General features: G+C 41.1%; 2 protein-coding genes and 1 long non-coding RNA gene across 9 annotated transcripts in view; 1 reads left to right on the top strand and 2 right to left on the bottom strand.

Annotated features, from left to right (window-relative positions):
* Positions 1-367: 367 nt before the first annotated feature.
* On the bottom strand, positions 368-1,191 carry LOC108127926 (uncharacterized). Its single transcript, XR_001773448.3, has 4 exons — positions 1,111-1,191; positions 922-974; positions 580-873; positions 368-518 (listed from the first exon to the last, which is right to left on the bottom strand). It is a non-coding gene; the product is annotated as an uncharacterized lncRNA (long non-coding RNA).
* Positions 1,192-5,441: 4,250 nt separating this feature from the next.
* LOC122321331 (E3 SUMO-protein ligase ZBED1-like) lies at positions 5,442-8,663 on the bottom strand. 2 transcript variants are annotated; one of them, XM_070278341.1, is made up of 5 exons: positions 8,397-8,663; positions 7,811-7,880; positions 7,574-7,722; positions 7,286-7,486; positions 5,494-6,133 (listed from the first exon to the last, which is right to left on the bottom strand). In XM_070278341.1, exons 1-5 carry the CDS (start codon positions 8,559-8,561, stop codon positions 5,774-5,776), a joined length of 945 nt encoding a protein of 314 aa, XP_070134442.1. In that variant the 5' UTR covers positions 8,562-8,663; the 3' UTR covers positions 5,494-5,773. The 2 variants fall into 2 exon arrangements, 1 of the variants encoding a protein (XP_070134442.1); XR_006246098.2 differs by lacking the exons at positions 7,286-7,486; positions 7,574-7,722; positions 7,811-7,880; positions 8,397-8,663 and adding an exon at positions 6,297-7,196 and having other exon boundaries at positions 5,442-6,133.
* Positions 8,664-9,007: 344 nt separating this feature from the next.
* The window catches only part of Hers (Histone gene-specific Epigenetic Repressor in late S phase), a 55,203-nt gene continuing 44,105 nt past the window's right edge, over positions 9,008-20,105 (top strand). The window contains exons 1-4 of one of the 6 annotated variants that reach the window (XM_017245259.3): positions 9,008-9,064; positions 9,657-10,052; positions 11,944-15,272; positions 15,327-15,956. In XM_017245259.3, the coding sequence (XP_017100748.3) occupies positions 11,975-15,272; positions 15,327-15,956 (3,928 nt within the window). In that variant the 5' untranslated portion in view covers positions 9,008-9,064; positions 9,657-10,052; positions 11,944-11,974. Of the gene's footprint in view, positions 9,590-9,656; positions 10,053-11,943; positions 15,273-15,326; positions 15,957-20,105 lie in introns of all 6 variants that reach the window. The other 5 variants (XM_070282203.1, XM_070282201.1, XM_070282195.1 and 2 more) reach the window with 5 other exon arrangements.

Here is a 20,105-nt window from a genome sequence, read left to right as displayed (position 1 = left end):
TTTCGCCCAAGGCGAACTTTAAAATTTAACACAAGTCTTCCGTATGGGGAGAAATCTTGATGCCATTTAGAAATTATTATTTTATTACAAAATTTTTTTATAAAACAAATTTTATTAAAATAAATTATTAATTATTATAATTTATAATTACAAATTATTTTACAAATTATAAACTTACAATTTATATTTTACAAAGTTACTAATTATTTATTTATTTTATTTTTTTTTTTAAAACACGTCAAAGCGTGCCTCAACACTTTCTCCGGCGAGTTCCCCGGATCCACGTTAGATATACTATCTGTAAATAAAATAAAAATAAATTAGATATTGAAATTAGATTTTAATTTGTAATTAAAATACATACCGATCAAAACTCCATAAAAATTTGGGAACGCCTTCAATTTCTTCTTCCCACTAACACCGTCAATGTTGTATTGGACGATCAGGTCCTCAACGATAACGTATTTCAATGATTTTCTTAATGGTCCGCGCTTTAATAAATTGGTCACTGCGGTGGTCTGCAAAAATTAATAGGTATTAAACAATTTTTTATATTTAATTTATAAATATTATACTTACACATTCTTCCTTCATGCCACGGCCTAAGCGAAATCTAAGGCTGCCAATGCCTCATCTGTGGGAATTCCATATTGACAGCATTGCTGGTGGCCTTTTCCTTAAGAGAAACCTCCAGCAATGCTGTCAACTTTGCCAGTTGGTTGGTACATGCGGCGATTTCCCTCGCCTGCTCACCAATTTTCCTCGTCTGCTCATCAATTTTCCTCTCCAGGCGATCAATTTTTTACTCCCCCAAATCGGCCACCGTGACTACCTCGACTTCGTCCATTTGCGTCTCCGCAGTTAGGTCATCGTCTGAGAAAAGAAATTAATAAAAAATTAGATTTTATTTAGTTTACTTACCATCGACATTAAACGCCATCTTTAAAATTTTCTTACTAGGCTCCATATTTGATCTAGAAAATAAAAAGAAAATAAATAACATAATATGTACAAGCGGCTAATGTCATTTAATAAATATATGTACATATTTACATATCTTGAACGGCCGCTCGGTATTTAATAAATAAGTTCATTATATGCACTACTCACCAGAATTAGTTATTTGGTCACTTAAATGTGTTTTAAAAAATTTCACTTCAAACGCAACAAACAAACGCGTGTAATTTATATGCAACTTGAACATTAAATGCAAAGAGAAAGGGAGAGGCAAGACGAAAACAAAAATTGACAACAGAAAATTCTGGCGCGTGCCAGGGTATAGTCGACCAAAGCAATGCCTTGTAATTAGAATCGCACAAGGCAAATAATCAAACATGAACATTTTGGCTTTGCCTAAAGCCAATTATTAATACATTTCAATATACCATATGATTAGGTAAGAAAAATTAATTAAATATAATCTTAAATATATATAAATATTTCAACATATTTTAAAAAGGGTATTCTGACGACGCTTCCATTCATTTGGCTTTCGACACCGATTTCTCTCCCTTCCCTCCATCTACATCTCTCTAATTGTCTCTCTGTCGCGTGCCGCTGCTCCGAAAATATGACGCAGAAGCTTCGAGAATCATCGTCGAAACCAGAAAGAAGGTAGAAGTTTCGTTTCCCCTTTCGTTTTGAACTTCAGTAAACGAAGCCCATGCAATTTGTTTTTGTTTTTCGAACATGTCGCCAGGAAAAGTCGGGGAAGGAATTTTGGTACTGAAGGGCTAATAACCCTGGGTAGCTCGGTGCCGCCGGAGCCGCTGGCATCGGCTATCAAATGTGTTGTGTGCGTCGCGAGGAGTGGTTTTTGACGGACACACACATAAAGCAAAGGGTATTCTTATAATCCCTAAATTCAAAACATTGGATTTAATTTTTTATATCATAAAATATAAGTTAAGTTTATACAATATATAAAAATATATTTAAATAATTATTTAGGAAACTTGCCTTTTTAGTTAGAGATTCAACAGTTTAGGGAATCCCCTAATTGTGCAGGAAAACAAGTAATTCATAAAATATAAAAAATATTAAATATATCGATATTTCCCAGTGATTTTTTGATAAAACAAAATATCGATACATTTTTTTTAATTATTTGACAACCCTAGAGTGTGCTCTGTACGCTACGAACAGCTGTTGAATGTGGTTTTTTTTTTTTGTTAGCTTGGAAGATGCTGGGACATCATTTGGGTAAAGACCTCTGCGGTGTTCGGTACATGCTTAGGAATTGCGGACAAGTAAAATAATAAAAATGGATGCAAAAAAAACAATAAACTGATCCATTAAAAAACAATAAATTTGATTTACAAAAATTGATAAAATAAGGAAATAATTTTTAGAATTATGCAATTAAAGAAGGAAGGCCGAATAATTTATTTTTAAAGATTAATAAAATAAATTGTTTTAAATTCAAAGACGACAAACTAAGATACTGCTCGACAATTAAAAGAAAAATAAATAAAATTAATTTAAATTAATGGAGGAAATAAGAGCCCGAAGTTTGTAGAACCCACTAATTCTTTCAACATAAAAATAAAAAATATAATAAAAAAAAACCGATAAGCCCTCAATTGTGGATTTAGTGCGTCTATTACCACCGCAAGAACAAAACGCCTATTGGGAAAGAGTAAAAAATAAAGATAATTAAGAGTGAGAGCTGTCTAGATCGAAGACAAAGGCAGCAATAAAGGGCAAAAATCCCTCTAGATTTCCCAACTAGGGGGATTCAACCGTGGATTTAGTGCGTCTATAACCACCGCAAGACAAAAACAACCGTTTTGAGGCAAGGGTAACATAAAAAAAAATGTTACGAGATAAAAAGCCGAGACCCCATTATACGGTTTGTGGTGGAGGCTAGTAGAGGCCAACTATTCGTGAAATTCGAATTTATAGATTAAAATATAAAAGCCAATAAATACAATATAGGCCAACCAATACAATTGTTTTAAATAGAACTGTTCATTTTTAAAAGAAATGAAAATTTAAAATTCTGTTTGTGGTGGAGATTAGTAGAGACCAACTGTTCGTCACTTTAAATAAATGATGTATCAACATTTGATAAACAAACTTGGTGAAGTAAAGGAAGAAAAATAAACCCGAAGAAGGTAGAACCCACTAATTATCATAACAAAGGGGTTTCAACAGTGGATATAGTGCGTCTATAACCACCGCAAGCCCAAAACCACCACACCAAACCACAAAACCAAAAAAGTAAGAGAGCTACATCGAAAACGAAGGTCTACTTAAGGGATCTTCCAACATAAAAAAAATATATATAATAAAACAAAAATAAGCCCTCAGTGGTGGATTTAGTGCGTCTATAACCACCGCAAGTCCCAACCATCTTTTGGAGGAAAAGTAAAAAAAAAAATAAAGGTTATTAAGAGTGGGAGCTGCCTAGATCGAAGACGAAGGCAGAAATAATAAGGGACTGTAGGCAATTTTTAAGAAACGTCCTTAAGGCCTATGGATAAAGCCATAAAAACTGATTAAAACATAAGTTTGTGGTGGAGGCTAGTAGAGACCAACTATTCGTCATTTTAAATAAATTATTAAAATTTTATAAAAAACTTGAAGAAGTAAAGGTTCCTCCTCAAAGAGATCGAAGAAGGTGAAAGTTAATCCCACTTGTTTTGCCAACTAGGGGGATTCAACCGTGGACTTAGTGCGTCTATAACCACCGCAAGTCGAAAACCACCGTTTGGTTTTTGAGACACAAAGCCGAGACCCCATTATAGGGTTTGTGGTGGAGGCTAGTAGAGGCCAACTATTCGTGAAATTCGTATTTATTTATTAAAATATAAAAGCAGAAATGTCCTCAATTAAGGATTTAGTGCGTTTGTAACCACCAAAACAATTTTGGTAAAAAAATGGTAGTTTTTAAAAGGAATGAAAATTTAAAATCCTGTTTGTGGTGGAGGCTAGTAGAGACCAACTGTTCGTCACTTTAAATAAAATATGTATTTGATAAAATTATGTGTTTGATAAACAAACTTGGTGAAGTAAAGGAAGATAAAGAGCCCGATGAAGGTAGAACCCACTAATTATCATAATAAAGGGGTTTCAACAGTGGATTTAGTGCGTCTATAACCACCGCAAGACCAAACCACCTTTTCGGGGAAAATAAAAAAAAATTAATTAATTAAGAGTGGGAGCTGCCTAGATCGAAGACGAAGGCAGTAATAAGGGGCTGTAGGTAATTTTTAAGAAACGTCCTTGAGGCCTATGGATAAAGCCAAAAAAACTGATTCAAAACATAAGTTAGTGGTGGAGGCTAGTAGAGACCAACTATTCGTCATTTTAAATAAATTATTAAAATTTTATTACAAACTTGAAGAAGTAAAGGTTCCTCCTTAGAGAAATCGAAGAATGTGAAAGTTAATCCCTCTAGTTGTCCCAACTGTGGGGGATTCAACCGTTAGATTTAGACCAAACCACCTTTTCGGGGAAAATAAAAAAAAATTAATTAATTAAGAGTGGGAGCTGCCTAGATCAAAGACGAAGGCAGTAATCAGGGGCTTTAGGCAATGTTTAAGTAACGTCTTTAAGGCCTATGAATAAAGGCAAAAAAAAATTTTAACAACGAAAGTTTGTTGTGGAGGCTAGTAGAGACCAACTATCCGTCTTGTTAAAATTTTTTAAAATTTTATAAAAAACTTGGCGAAGTAAAGAACTTCCTTCTAAAGATCTAATCCCTCTATTTTTGCCAACATGGGGGATTCAACCGTGGATTTAGTGCGTCTATAACCACCGCAAGACGTAAACCACCATTTGGGGGCAAGTTAAAATGAAAAAAAAAAAAATAAAGCAAATAATTGATAATAAAGAATGAGAGCTAGATCGAAGACGAAGATATATTTGAGGGATTCTTCCAAATATTTCTTCCAACGTAAAAATATAATACAAAAAACAGATAAGCCCTCAATGGTGGATTTAGTGCGTCTATAACCACCGCAATTCGAAAACCACCGTTTGGTTTTCGAGAAAAAAAGCCGAAACCCCATAATAGGGTTTGTGGTGGAGGCTAGTAGAGGCCAACTATTCGTGAAATTCGTATTTATTTATTAAAATATAAAAGCAGAAATGTCATCAATTAAAGATTTAGTGCGTTTATAACCACCAAAACAATTTTGGTAAAAAAATTCAAATTTTTTAAAAGAAATGAAAATTTAAAATCCTGTTTGTGGTGGAGGGTAGTAGAGACCAACTGTTCGTCACTTTAAATAAATTCTTAACAATTAATAAAGAAACTTGGTTAAGTAAAGAAAGTAAATGGGGCCGAAGAAGGATTCGACAGTGGATTTTGTGCGTCTATAACCACTAGGGATGTCGAATTTTTTAAAATTATCGTATCGATAATATTTTCTGTTTTAAAAAAATATCAAAATGATATAAATATATATCGCTACAAAAAATCGATATATCGATGTTTTTGATATTTTTTTTAGTTTCCTAAAAAGTTTTTTAGAATATAAAATAATAGAAATAAAACACAGAAATTATTATTGCTGTTTAGTTTTTCTCATCTTTAGTTTTTTAAATCCATAAACATAACATTTGAAAATCATAAAGAAAAATATAACATAAAGAAAAATATAACATAAAGAAAAATAATATTCTATTTCATTATAGTCTTTGCCTGAGATTCGAGTTCTATTCATAAAAATAACATAAAATTTATCTTAAATTAAATTCAAAGTTCTTATATAATAAAAAAATAAGGAGATTGTATTCCATTATACAGTCTTGGTCTTGTATAAAGTTAGTGCCAATATTTGGCATTAATAGACTTTAAAAATACCCGTTGCGTTATGTGATTATCAGTCATTCGACTCCTTGAATCACAAACGACGCATTTTATAGCCGAAGCCAGTCTCTCCGAAGGCACTGAACTCCCAGGTGTAATTAGGTATTTCCGGGCGAGTTGATATAATCCTGGCATAGCCACCTTGTGTGCATTCCAAAATGTTAGGGGATTACTTTCCCATGATGTTTGGGGCAAACTGAGATATAATTTTAGCTCGCTGTGATCAGAGTTTTGCAAGGAAAGGCCCTTTAAAATTGACCTATTGTGGGCCTCCATAAAATCGACACACTGTTCCTCTGCATTGTCATCAGAAATCTGTAATAATTTAAAGGAAATTAATATATACTTTATTTTTGCTTCGGAATAATAAATAATTAATTAATGAATTAATTACGTTGAGTTATTATTATTATTAATGTAAATGTAAGTATTACTATTAAATTATATACATGATTACGAACTCTAAAATTTGACATACCGGGGTTTCCTTTGAAAAGGTAGAAATTTCGTTCAACAAATCATTTGTTGCCTCCTGTACCCCGATGGGTGATATGTACATTTTTTTAAATCTTGGATCAAGAAAAGATGATTTCACCAATATTTTATTTGATTCAAGTGGTTTTAACCGTTTTTCCATCAATTTGCGAAGCGACTCTTTTGTGATAATGCCCTCGTCCGAATCAACTTTTATAATTTGTATGTTTTTTAATAATAATGCAATTAACGGAATCACCATACTAACAGTAACATAGTTTTCACCGCTTATTTTCTCGGTTGCATCTTTAAATGGGCTCAAAAGCTTACAAAAATCGCGACAAATATCTAATTCTTTAGCAGTCAGCAGTTCTGGTATCGCCTTAGAGTATTCTGCTTTCCTTATAAGAATAATAGATACTTTGTTTACAAGCCCTAAAAAGGACATCAACATGTCCAAGCACGAGTTCCATCGCGTGTCAATGTTTTGGACCAAGGTCTTAATACAACCTTCTGGAACTCCCTCATCGGACTGAGCTCTTCGCAGTTGGTCCATTAATGCAGGGCTATGCTTAAAATGCATAACAATTTTTTTAACTTTGTCCAAAATATTAGAAAATGACGAAATCTCCTTTACGGTATCATCTACTAGCAAGTGGATGGTATGGGCCAAGCATGGAACGTGCTTGCCAATCCCAAGGAAACATTTTGATGCGGCTTTCATATTATTGGCATTGTCTGTGGTTAGTGTTGAACACTTAGACCGACTTATATTAAATTCATCGCAAGCGCTCTCCAACAATGAACATATATACTCGCTGGTATGAGACTAAATATAATGCGAGAATTTTTAATTTTGGTCTGCAGCAATAACAAATAAGTCACAAATAACTAAAACGGACAATACATAAGACAAACACGATTTACAATTACTATAACACACTTTCAAACACATATTTATTAAATAATATTTATATTTGAATATTAACTAACCTGATCCATTCTAACGGAGTTTAGGCAAATCGCCTCGAGACATCCCTCGTTTATAAAATGCGCCGTTATGGTAAGAAATGACCGAGTTGAGTTAGTAATGGTCACAGCATCGCAGGTGAATGCGAAGTGATCCACTTGGTCAAAAACGGTTTTGATTCGTGTCACCAATTGGGTGTATTTGTTTTCCAACAATGTTGTTACCTGGAAAACAATATATATATTTAAAACAATATATATATCAACACGTACTGACGTGTTGAAAAAAAAATTCTAAAAAATAATTCTTACCTTGGACCGGCCAGGAATTTTAAAATGCGGAACACACTTTTTAAGAAGGTATGTTAGGCCTTCCTTTTCGACGCATCTGACAGGCATGTTGTCCTTGCAAATCATAAAAACAAGGGCCTCTGAAATCTCATTAGCCCTATGTCCATCGCCTAAAATGAAGAAAAGGTTAATAAAAACGGATTACACATTTTTTCATACATGAAAATATCATTTAATTTTTTTTTTCATTTTTTTTACCTTTTAAAGTCTCCAAGCTTCGGAATGACTCCGATATTTTTGGGTATTCTCCAATTTTGTTTGTATACACCTGCATAAATATTTCAGAATTAAAATTTGATATGATGGTAAAATAATCAAAATGGAATTTAAATTTTTGTGTTTGCAGCGTATTGTACATTGCTCGCTCTTCTACAGTGTAAACAACTGTAAACGGCCGTGCTTACGGCAGATCTTCGTATTCACATATGTAAATGTATTTGTGTGGGCACCGCTAATATATATATTTATGTGTACAACATGACGCCGAAATTTGGCGCCATTTTACCGCGAAGGTGTAGATTTTATTTCGTGTGTGTGAAATTTTGCGACATTTTACTGCGAAATCTACATTTTTTTTCACACACACGAAATAAAATCTACACCTTCGCGGTAAAATGGCGCCAAATTTCGGCGTCATGTTGTACACATAAATATATATATTAGCGGTGCCCACACAAATACATTTACATATGTGCACAATTATACTGCGAATTTCTTTTCACACACACAAAAACACTGAAAAGAAAACGCTATTTTATATATAAATTTATTAATATGTACAAACCTTTTTTTGCTGACACTTTAAAAAAAATTCGTTATGTTTATTTTTAACATGTGACGTCAAATTTGTGGTGTTTCCACTTGTTTTTACCATTTTATTGCACAAATTACACTTTGCTGTTCCGTTTTTTATTTCACTATAATTCTTTTTTATTAGCTTTATGTCCATTTTTCTCACACCGCCGATCTTCACTTTTTTCAATTTGATCAAAGAGTGACCAACGCAGAAATATCAGATAATATCAAAAAAAACTATCGCACACTCGATATTTGGGGGAAAAAAATATTACGATATAAATATATTATTTTTCCCAAAAAATATCGATATATTGATATTTCGATATATTATCAACAACCCTAATAACCACCGCAAGACGATTTTTGGATAAAATCAACTATACCCAGTTACTAAAATATAAAAAAAAATTTAAATATGAAATGAGGACACAGCCAGAAATATTATAAATCTTTAAAACTAAAGCCAAGCAAGTCAGCCTCATCCCGATGTATACTTTACATTTGACATGTACCGATTTATTTACAGAACCTTATTTACAGTGCGACGATTTCCTCCTATCGAATGTCTAAATACATCGATAGCTTCAAATGCCAAAACCGATAAGATGAATACTGCCATCGCTAGTGGCTGCGTCTCCACCACTAACTCATAGTGTGCGTTGGTTTATTTATTTTTTTTCCTGTGATTTGTTTATTGAGTGTGTATCAACCGATTTTGCTGCCCTGTGAAAGATTACAATGTATAGTTGGCGCCTTGGCGGCTCCTCCACCGAATAATAAACAATTCGCTGGCGCGTCCAATAGGAAAACTCTGTCCCTTTTCTTCGTGCGCCGAGAGCGCTTGGGATTGTAATTGGAATTGTATGGACTGGACGCAGAGTCTGTCCGAGTGTGTGTGTGTGCGTGTTCAGGGGGCTGGGAGGTGTCAAGTGGGCCAGTATTTCCCCTCCAACCCGCCCTCTCACCGTTCAATTTCACGTTCGAGTGTCGCCCATCCGCCCGCCGGAGTAAATCCAGTGTAAAAATTGCAAAATCGTAAATGAAAATTCGGGAAAAGCGGAGTGTGAGAGCGAGAGGCGCAGCCAGGCAGCCAGGCAGGCAGGCAGACGGACAGAGAGAGCGAGCGAGAGGGAGCGAGTGGGTTTTCTTTTGTTGATGTTCCCGCTGTCACGTCTGTGTGTGTGTATAAGCGATTCGGGTTTTGTGACGAAATGAATGTAAAATGTTTATGTTTATGTTTATGCAGGCGCCGCAGCCGTCAGAGCCACACAAATCACATTCCCATTCCCACTGAAGCCACTGATCGACAATAACAACAAATCAGCCACAAAGTAGCGTGGAAAAACAAAAGTAATAAGTAATAGGCAGTGAGAGGACAGTGAGGACCAGAAACAAGAAATCAAAACAGAGACTCCGACTGCGACTGCGGAGAAGATCCGGATTCGTGTCCGGATCGTCGGCCAGCCGCCAGATGGCCTTCCGGCGGTGCAACGCGCCCGCCGCAGGCCCTGCCACCACCAGCGCACTCCCCATCTGCCGCGGTTGCAGTTGTCAAGGTTGCAGCAGCGGCAGCAGCAGCAGCAGCAGCGGAAGCAGCCCAGCAGTGAGTGCGAGCGAGTGCCACTGAGCGTGCAAGCGAGAGGTAAGTTCGTTGGCGGTGTAACGGTTCACAATCTGTGACATAGAAAGAGAGAGCGCGAGAAGGAGAGAGCGCGAGGGATTCCCCAAAATCAAGAAAATGAGAAGAATCTAGAAAGTTCCATCTTCCTGGAACTCTACGTTGGAATTTCAAGAAGAAACCTGATTGGAAGACTTTTGTGAAGAATTTCTCATTAAAGATATTTAAGAATTATACTAAAAAGTGTATTATTTGAATGGTTAATTTTGTGAGAGCTGACTGCTCTTGGATTCCGGTATCCTTTATCTTTAAAGGACACCATTCCTGCGTCCTGCATCCTGTATCCTGCAGTTGGCGCTGCCATTGTTTGTCACGTGCCTCCACTTGAACTAAATTAGAAAAAACGAAAAGGAAATGCCCAGATGTTGGGGGCCATACCCTAGGTATGGCTATATAGAGCATTTTAGGAAAAAACTAGAGAATAGGGTTATATTACTATTGATATTTACTATATTACTATTAGTAATATGTATGGTACAATTTATAGTAAAAATATGTCATAGTAATGAAAATAGAATAGTATAAAATGTGAATTAAAATATAAATGAAGATAAATATAAATATGCTTTGGGAAATCAATAAAAAATATCAATTTACTTATTCCACCGTTTACTTTTTTAAAATTATTTTTAATTATTATTAAACTCGGGAATGAACCCAAAATGGGTCAAGAAAACAAAAAAGGTCAAAATTAGGACAGAAACTTCATTTTATTTATTTTTTTTTAAACAATTTTTGATGCGATTACATTTTTTTTCTGCCATTCTGCACTCCATCTTTAATTCTTTATTTCGCTTCGATGACTTTTAATTAGTTTGGGTACTATATAGCAGCTTTTCCTCCAAGAACTGCAAAAAGTTTCCATTTATTGGCTTTTACATTTTTTACTTCAAGAATTACGTTTTTTTTGGCGATTTTTTCCAATTAAACAAAAAATATTAGATCCAAAAGTTGATGTTTAAAATATCTAATAGGAACAAGTAGGAATATATGGAAAGGGGTAGGAAAAGCGACACATTTCCCCTAAAGAATCCTACATAGGTACTTGGGAAAATGATTTAAATTTTCATCGAAACCTAATGATAATAATTAATAATAATGTAAAAACTAAAAATAAATGTTTACAACTAAAAGCTACAAGATATTATAAAGTAATTTTTAAAGAAATTTGTATCTATAATAAGTATGTATTATAAATTAATAATATTATTGTATTTATTTTAATAGCTTTTGTTAATTTTAGTGTTTCTGAGGCGTTTTTTTTAAAGAGTTTATCAAATATTATAACCAGTCAAATATTTGAACCAAAAACTATAGGGTTTCGGAAGATCCATTACTTCCATTACTTTTCTAAAGGAACTCAAAAATAGATTTTACTTTAAATTTCAATTTTTTACATACGTTATTTACATACATTACATATGTACATAAATTAAAATTAAAATTACTCACATTACATACGATCAGGATAGGAATAGGATGGGAATAGGAATAGGAATAGGAATAGGAATAGGATATTGGATATTGGATATTGGATATTGGATATTGGATATTGGATATAGGATATTGGATATAGGATATAGGATGTAGGAAGGAATAGGAATAGGAAAGAAGGACTAAAGGAGTCTCTCTTAAAAAAATATTCACCGATAGACCCGAATACCCTCTTCCAGGGTGTCAGAAAAAGAAGAGCAGCAGATAAAGGAAAATCGAAAAAATCGAAAGTGAAGTGCTCTGCCAGGGACTCCTTCTCTCTCTTATCTCGTTCGCACTCTCCCCCAGTTGTCTCTCTTTTGTTTCATTCTGCTCCCCACTAATCTCTGTTTCGTGTGCGTACGTGCCTCCGTCCGCGCAGCCCTTTTTCAAAAAAAAAACACAGAAACAAAATGGTCTCGAAGAAACGCTCCAACGCCGGGGAGCGGGTGCAGCGCTCCACGGCGACTGCGGCAGCGGCGGCGGCAGCAGCGGCCGCAGCAGCAGCAGCATCGTCGGGAAAGAAGCGGATTGGGAAGCTGGCGGGGAAAGCCACCGCCACTTCGTCTGCAACCTCATCCCCCGCCGCTTCCGCCCCACTTGCCTCCAACAGCCCTCCGGACGAGGCGGAGGACAAGAAGTCCTCCGGCAGGACAGAGGCGTCCAAGAAGCCCAACAAGGATCCTGCACCAGGATCGGGGTCGGGATCTGGACCAGGATCCGGATCGCACACTGCCACAGAAAGCAATAGCACCAGTGCCGGTAAGCCCGCCAGCAGCTCCTCCGCAGCAGCCTCCTCCAGCAGCCATCCGAAGCTCTCCGCCGAGGAGCGCCTCGAGGACGGCAAGGCGCGGGCCATCAACAAGATGCTCAAGAATCTGGACATCAAGATCCATGGCTTTGACAACCTGCTGACCCACGGCGAGGAGCGGCTCAACGAGGGCGTCCTCAAGTCGTCCATCTCGGAGAACGTGAAGACCAAGTCGCGGGCGGCCGCCGTCAAGGTGATCGCCAGCCTGAATCCCGTCAAGATGCCGGCTGTGAAGCGCGTGCGTCCCTCCCCGGAGCCCTCTAAAGAGAAGGCACCGGCGCCGGCGCCTCTGCCGGAAAAGGAGAAGGAAAGGCCTACTAAGGTGGAGCAGGATCAGGCGGCAGCAGGTGGGGCTCCCGAGGAAACAAAATCGAAAAAGGTCAGCCAGATGGCCAAGAAATCGACGCCCACTCCCGTTTCCCAAGCCACGCTCACGCCCTCGGCTCCTCCTGCCGCGAAGCTCCAAGTGAGCGGCAAGAATCCCGGCAAGAAACACCAGCCAGGGGCAGAGCCGGCCAAGAAGGATTCCTCGAAAGCAGTGCCCAAGGTGGGCAAGCCCAAGAAGCTGCCGGCTGGACATGATTCGGGCGGAAAAGCTCGACTGCCGGACTCGAATACGGAGCCCGTGCTAATGGAGCTGGAGGAGATTGTGATCACCCCCACACCGACGCCGACACCGACACCGACACCCACGGCCACTCCCACTCCAACACCCACGCCGACGCCGACGGCCACGCCCACGCCGCGAGCCACTCCCACGCCCACAGGTGGCGAGTCAGGGGCGCCGCCTGCCCAGCCCCAGCCACCACCGCCACCTGGCGGGGCCACCAAGCAGCGGCCCAAGGTGAAGTATACCAAGACCTCGGCAGGATCGAAGGGCCGGATGGCCGCCGGCGGGATGGCGGGACACCATCCGAAGTTCTCGCCCTCGGCCGCCTGCAAGGACATCTACGACTTCAAGTCCGGCTCCGAGGACGAGGAGCCCATCAAGATGGTGCTGCCGGCGCTGAAGGAGCTGCGCGAGTTCTCCGACGAGGACAACAAGCCCCTGAAGCAGCTGGAGCGCCAGGAGAAGGCCAAGTCCCAGGCCTCGGCGCAGGACAAGAAGGAGGAGCCCGAGAGCCCCAAGGTCAAGGAGGAGAAGAAGCCGGAGGACAAGGAGGAGAAGCCCAAGATCAGGGACAAGGACAAGGACAGGGAAAAGGACAAGGAGAAGGAAAAGGAGAAGGAGCTGGAAACTCCGAAAAGCGAAGCCAACAACGAACCAGCAGCCAAGGCCAGCACCTCCAATCCCTCCTCCGCGAGTGGAGCCACTCCTGCCAGCAAGAAGCAGGGAAAGCGCAAGATGGCCACGCCCACGCCCAGTCCCGTGACGCCGGGACGCAAGAAGAAGCAGGGGGCAGGGTCAGGAGGCGCCAAAGGCAAGGCGGCCGCAGCAGCCGCGGCAGCCGCCAAGGAGGAGGAGTCCTCGCAGGACACCAGCTCCTCGGAGGACGAGCGCAAGCTGAGCGCCTACAGCGGGCCCAAGCGCCACAGGATGGCCTCGCTGAACGCCCTGGCGAAGGTGCAGTGCCTCTACGAGAACGAGTCCCGGACCGCCCACGAGCTGGGCCTGTCCAAGGCCACCCAGCAGCCGCCCAGGATCCGCACTGTGGACGGCAGTGATGACGACAACCACAAGGACTCGCCGCACCACGACCGGGACAAGGGCTCTATTAGTCCGCCGCCCGTGTCCGGCTCCAAGGACGCCGCCGGCAAGGAAGCGCTCCCAGCGCCGCCACCCTCGCCGCCGCCGGCAGAGCCACGACGGGAGCTGCGCTACGTTCCCGGAGGCCGGGGAGTGGGCAAGCACTGGGAGTTCGACAGTGACAGCGAGGTGGAGGAGATGCAGCTGGTCCAGCCCCTGCCGCCGGCCAAGAAGAAGAAGTGGGCCAAGAAGGCGCCGGCCAAGGCCGAGCCCTCCACCAAGGGCAGGAAGAAGAAGGTCCTGCCGGCCGAGGAGAGCGACGACGAGGAGCCGCCGGAGAAAGAAAAGGCCAAGGACAAGGAGAAGGAGAAGGAGGACAAGAAGGACAAGCCCAAGCCGCCTAAGCAGCTGCCCAAGAAGCGCAAGAACGCCTTCACCGAGGAGCTGATCGGCGACTACAAGGGGATCCTGGCCAGGAAGCGCATGGCCAGCCTGAACGCCAGCGCCATTGTGGCGGCCACCTACGAGGTGGAGCGCCACCTGGACAAGAACCTGGCCAGCGACTGCTCCAGCTTCGAGAGCTACGACGAACTGGACACCATGCCGCCCGCCTCCTCCAGCAAGGCCTACAACTCGACGGCGTCCTCCGCGAAGGGCCAGGACGTCATCCAGATCAAGAAGGAACCAAAGGAGCCGAAGGAGTCGAAAGAATCTCAGCGGGAGCGCGAGAGAGAGCGCGAGCGGGAACGGGAGCGGGAGCGGGAGAGAGAACGCGAGCGAGACAACGACGCAAGGGACTCCAAGGACCTGGTCGCCGGGAAGATGTCCAGCCAGACGCACACCATCGTCGAGGAGAGCAACGACTCGAAGTACTCCAAGGAGACGAAGGAGACCAACACGGACACCACCATCACCACCACGGGGTACAGGGACTCGGCAGCCAGCACCAAGGACGCCAAGGACTGCAGTCGCCCCACGTCCTCGTCGGTGGTCATCGTCCAGGACACGGACGTCACCATCACGGGCGTCTACGTGAACGCCAGCAACGGCGCCGCCCAGGAGGCCTACTGCAAGATGCAGTACCGCGTCCAGTCGAGCGTCACCGAGGAGCGGGTCCTGCGCCCGGGCTCCGTGGAGCCGCCCAAGTCCTACACGCCCCTGAGCGCCCTCTCCAGCATGCTGCCGCCCGGCGCCAGTTCCGGGCTCAGTGAAGGTGAGTACGGACCATTCTGCCGCCCTGTCCCTCAACCCCCTCTCTCTTCCACAGCCCACAGCTCGCCGCCGCTGCCCATCCACGCACCGCCGACGGGACCACATGTCCTGCTGCCCGGGGAGCACCTCAGCGCCGGCATGTACCACGCCCCCGACCTGGGCCTGCACACGGAGCACGCCCTGCCGGAGCACCACGGCCCGCCCCCGCCCTCGTATGCCGCAGCCGCGGCTGCAGCCGCCGCTGCCGCCGCCTACCACGCCCACCAGCTGGCGCCCGGCGGCGGAGGGGTGCTTCACATGCACCACCAGCACCAGTACGCCGCCCACGCGGCCCACGCCCATCACTACCAGCAGGCGGCCGACTACCACGGTCCGCCCCCGCCACACCATTACGGCGGCCCGCCTCCGCCGCCCCCTCCGCAGGGCCACTACGGACCGCCGCCGCCGGGTGCTCCGGTCCCCGTCCCGGTGCCCGTACCCGTGCCGGTGGTCGCGGAGCGGTGTGACGTCGGCTCCCCGCCGCCCTCGTACCGCGCCAGCGCCTATCCGCCGCCCCCCAGTGTGGGGGTGCCCCCGCCCACCTTGGGCGGTGGGTCGAGCGCCTTCTGCGCCCCGAGTCCTCATCATCATCATCAACACCAGCACCATGGCCAGCAGCCAGGACCTCCGCACCATGATCCAAGTGGTAAGTTTCTTAAATTTTATTCCTTTTTTTATTTTTAATAAAAACATTAACTTATTTTGTAAAAAAAATCAAAGCCATCGATTTTAAAACAATTATGAATTTATTTTTATTTTTTGTTTAAAATTTTTAAAATTAATGCATCTGAATCCTGAGTATTTTTAACTTACTAAATGGGAATCCTATCGGTAATTGGTTTCCCATTTTTTGAAGGTCAAACCTGGATACTGGATGGAAGGAGTTCCTCCATTGAATAAGCCCTAGGTTCCTACTATTCCTAATGTTTAGTTAATAGAAGGTTCTAGATATGTAAGAGCAGAGCCTGCAAATAACAGTTAATCCTTTGACCCTTTGGGAGGGTCAAGTTACGGACCCTTTGAACAAATTGTCGGATCCTCGCCTTTTCTTTCTGTTCTTTACTAAAACGATATCCCTTACAGATAAACCAATATTTTCACTCAAGCTTAGGTTACTTGCCAACCGTTACTGAGATTTTAAAAATAAAAGTCCTCCTTTTAAAAAGACTTGATTTTTCTCTGTGATTTGACGTCTTCATAATCTTTGGGATTTTTGTAAAGAAGCTGCGGTCCCCTTCCTGAATGCGATGGCACAGGTTGTGCTAGCTGTACCAGCGACCCAGGCTTCCATCTAGATCATCCACTCTAGAATCTAGAGTCTAGAATCTGGAGTCTAAACGAAATTCTGCACTTAATATAAAATCCTTATCAGTAATTCAGTAATGAATATCATATTTTAAATACGATTTTTGTTTTATATCTTTAAAACAAACCCAATGTTTGGTCGTAGAGATTCTTCAATGACCTTAATCCTCAAAGATGAATTAATTTATTGAAACTTTATAAGAATGTCTATTCTGCATGCAGAGGAAACTGGATGATCAACATCGATAGACCAGTTTGTGGAGCATCCAGGTACTTAATCTTATGTACAGAGAGTGCGGCCCAAATAGACATTGCCAAGCTTAATTTCTCTAAAGAAACCCCCATTGGAGACGAGCGGTCTAGAGAGAGTCGGCTTGCGATTCAAACCTTCTCAAGCCTAATAAATAACCTTACACTGAAACACCGGCTCCTGCCTGACCCGACACCCAACTAACAGGAAAATTTGTAAAAACAAAAAGGTATTTAGTTGTTTTCGAACTTAAATCACTTAACTTGCTGGACGGAAACATTACCTCTCGGCTATCCTCAAGTTTGTTGTTTTTGAGTCAAAACACAAAAGACCTTTTTTTTTACCCAAAACATCGATGTTTTAAAATTCGAAATAAAATTTTTTTTAATTCTTAAAACGCATTCTTTAAGTTGTATTAAAAAAAAAGAAAATACTTACCTTTATAAATACCTTAATAAACTAAACTCAGAAAACTGATAGGTGAGATCATTTATTTATTCACAAAGGTTTTAAAAATTATAGGAAAAATTTTTATTTTTATTCATAAACATTAGTTTATCGAATATGCCCGGGTTAAGGTGCATCGTGCTGCTAAATATAGCCGCAAGATATAGCCTCCTAAATAAAAAAATTCCCTTTTTTATGTATCTTTCCTTTACTTTTTCTGACAAAAAATATCGATGCATCTATGTTTTCATAGATGTTTTATTTGTGCTTTTTTTGGCAGAAATCGAACTCATCTGAGTTTTAATTAGTTACTAGTTACTAATTACTACAAGTATCCATGTAATGAGTTGTCAAGAATCCCAATCCTACAGTAAAAATTGGGGTTTTCGAAAAAAAGGGCTCAAACTTAAGGTTCAAAAGCGTCCAAACTTTTAAACCAATCCAAGAACCATTTTATAACTATTCAAAATATTTAAAAGTTTCACCAAAATAAACAAAGTCACACAAATCGTACCAAGAAAAAGAGTCAAGTCTTGGAATCAAGTGGAAATCAGAGAGGAAACCAAGAAAGAACTCAGAACTCAAGCAATTCGATGAATTGTCAATTTTTAAGAGAAATCCCTGAGATTTGGCGTTGTAGTGGGCCGCAACGGGAGAAGTTAGATTCCGATGAGGAATTCTGGTTGCCGGAATCGTTATGAAATCATTTCAAAGGCCGTTACAGAGTGTTAACTGCCGGATTCCACTGGGTGCCATGTTCCTCCTGTACTATCAGCACGCTGAGGGTTCTATGCTGTGAGAAGATGGTTCTTTGATGCTTTTAGAGACCGTCTTCCTTCATCTGGTTCTTCTACAATTTTCCGAGAGAGATATAAAGAGACTAGCGGTTAGTAGGGTAATAGGGTTAGTAGGGTCTATTTCAATCCTGGGCTGAAACTTCTATGCATTTTGGCATTACATTCCAATAGACCAAATAGCCAAACAACTAATCCAAGTACTAAGATCTAGTGGTATGAGACCTACAGGGTCAGATACCTCTAAGGAAGTGCTTCCGGCGATGCATCTGCAGGTCCCATCACCTCAGAAACTAATTGCAAAATCGATCGGCAGTGCATATTGTACTTCCCAGATTCCCAAAACTTTTAACTGAGTAAGCCAACTTTTGTGTATTTTTTTTTTTGTTTTTTGGCCCATTGGCGAAGGGCCAAGAAGTAATCTCGCCGCTTTGCCAGGCCCTCTTCGCAGTGCCATTGATTTCGGTTTATCGGCGAACAATAGGCGGCAAATTTAGTTTCAGGACTTGCAGAAGTTAGTGGCCCAAAATTGCATCCCGCCCAGCGGCAGGGCTGTCTTTGGGCCGCAAGATTGTGGCTGGGATTAGTTATTAAAGAGGCGCGGAGATGGCGATGTCTTGCCGGCTTCCCCGGCCTCGTCCACTCTCACCTTCTGCGGTTGGCAACAAGAACAAAAAAAAATAAAAAATCATTGCATACACTTAGGCGCGCGCACAATAAGCCTCTCAGCCTCCGCGTGTATGTGTGTGGGGTGTGCGGTTAGTGTTAGTGTTAGTGTTTGGTGTTTTTGGTTCAGTGGTGTTGGTGTGCTGGCCACAGCCGGAAACTGTAAGCAGGCAAGCAGCAAACGGAAACGAAGACCGAAATGCAAGCAAAAAGTAAACACGCCCGCCTGCCAGGCTGCCAGGCTGAGCCCTCCGCCGACGTTGGCAGAGGCAGCAGCAGAGGCTGAGAGGAGCCAGCCAACCTCCATTGATGTCATTTACCTTTCCATACCCACACACACACATAGACACACTGACTCACACAGAGGCACATACTAGGGCAGACAGGAAAAATGCATATTACAAAAGTTGCGTTTAAGCGCCTAAAAGCGGGCAGCACTTTTTTTTTTACTTATTTTTTTGTATTTTGTATTTGCTGCTTATGTTCTCACATGAGACGATACGAGATGACAGAAGGATAGAATGGGGTTGCACATGCATATATATATATACAATATATGTATATATATACCTTATAGAACATCTATACATTATATATTGCCGGCCTCGGGCTGCCTTTTCGGGCGCAATTCATCGCATATCGATTCAAATTAATTTTATAGAAGCTGCAATAGCTTCTTTACGGCCAGGCACTTTTCGAAATTCAGGCTAAGACTTTAAACTAGTTATATTCGGATATTTTTATTAATACCTAGTAGTAAGTGCTTACTATTTCATTAAACAAAATTGATTTTTAATCTCAGTTGTTGATAAAATAGTGAAGAAATCTTTATTAATTTTATACTCTTGATAAAAGTCCATAAAAGTCCTTTTAATATTTAGTGAAAATATTCGTTGAATATTATTAAGGGCTATCACCTTTTCTTGGGTAGTGTTTATGGGAAAATTAGGATTATTTTAATGATTTAATTTGAATATTATTATTACTAAAATATTTATAAATATACATATTATATAATAATACTGAGAGTTATAGTTAAAATATCTCTATTAGCCTTCTGCAGTTACCTAAAAAAAATTTCTGGTCGATATTCCGGACAAAGTAAGCAAGATAACAAAAAAATTTAAATGCAGAATTTTAATAGGGAATATTAACATGTTTATTAAATGAAAGCGATTTTCTTAATCATAAAAAGAAAATAATTATTTAATAAAAACAAAATATACAGGCTTTTTCCATGCCGCAGCTTATTTCGTGAAGTAGATTCTACTTAATTTATTGTATTTTAATTTTATTGTACCATATTTTAACCGCTAATATTTTGTATTTCCTC

The sequence above is a fragment of the Drosophila bipectinata genome, chromosome XL (assembly GCF_030179905.1).
Source record: "Drosophila bipectinata strain 14024-0381.07 chromosome XL, DbipHiC1v2, whole genome shotgun sequence".
Taxonomy (NCBI): Eukaryota; Metazoa; Arthropoda; class Insecta; order Diptera; family Drosophilidae; genus Drosophila; species Drosophila bipectinata.
The sequence above is the reverse complement of the archived record's forward strand: the minus strand, read 5'-3'. Positions and strand labels throughout refer to the sequence as shown.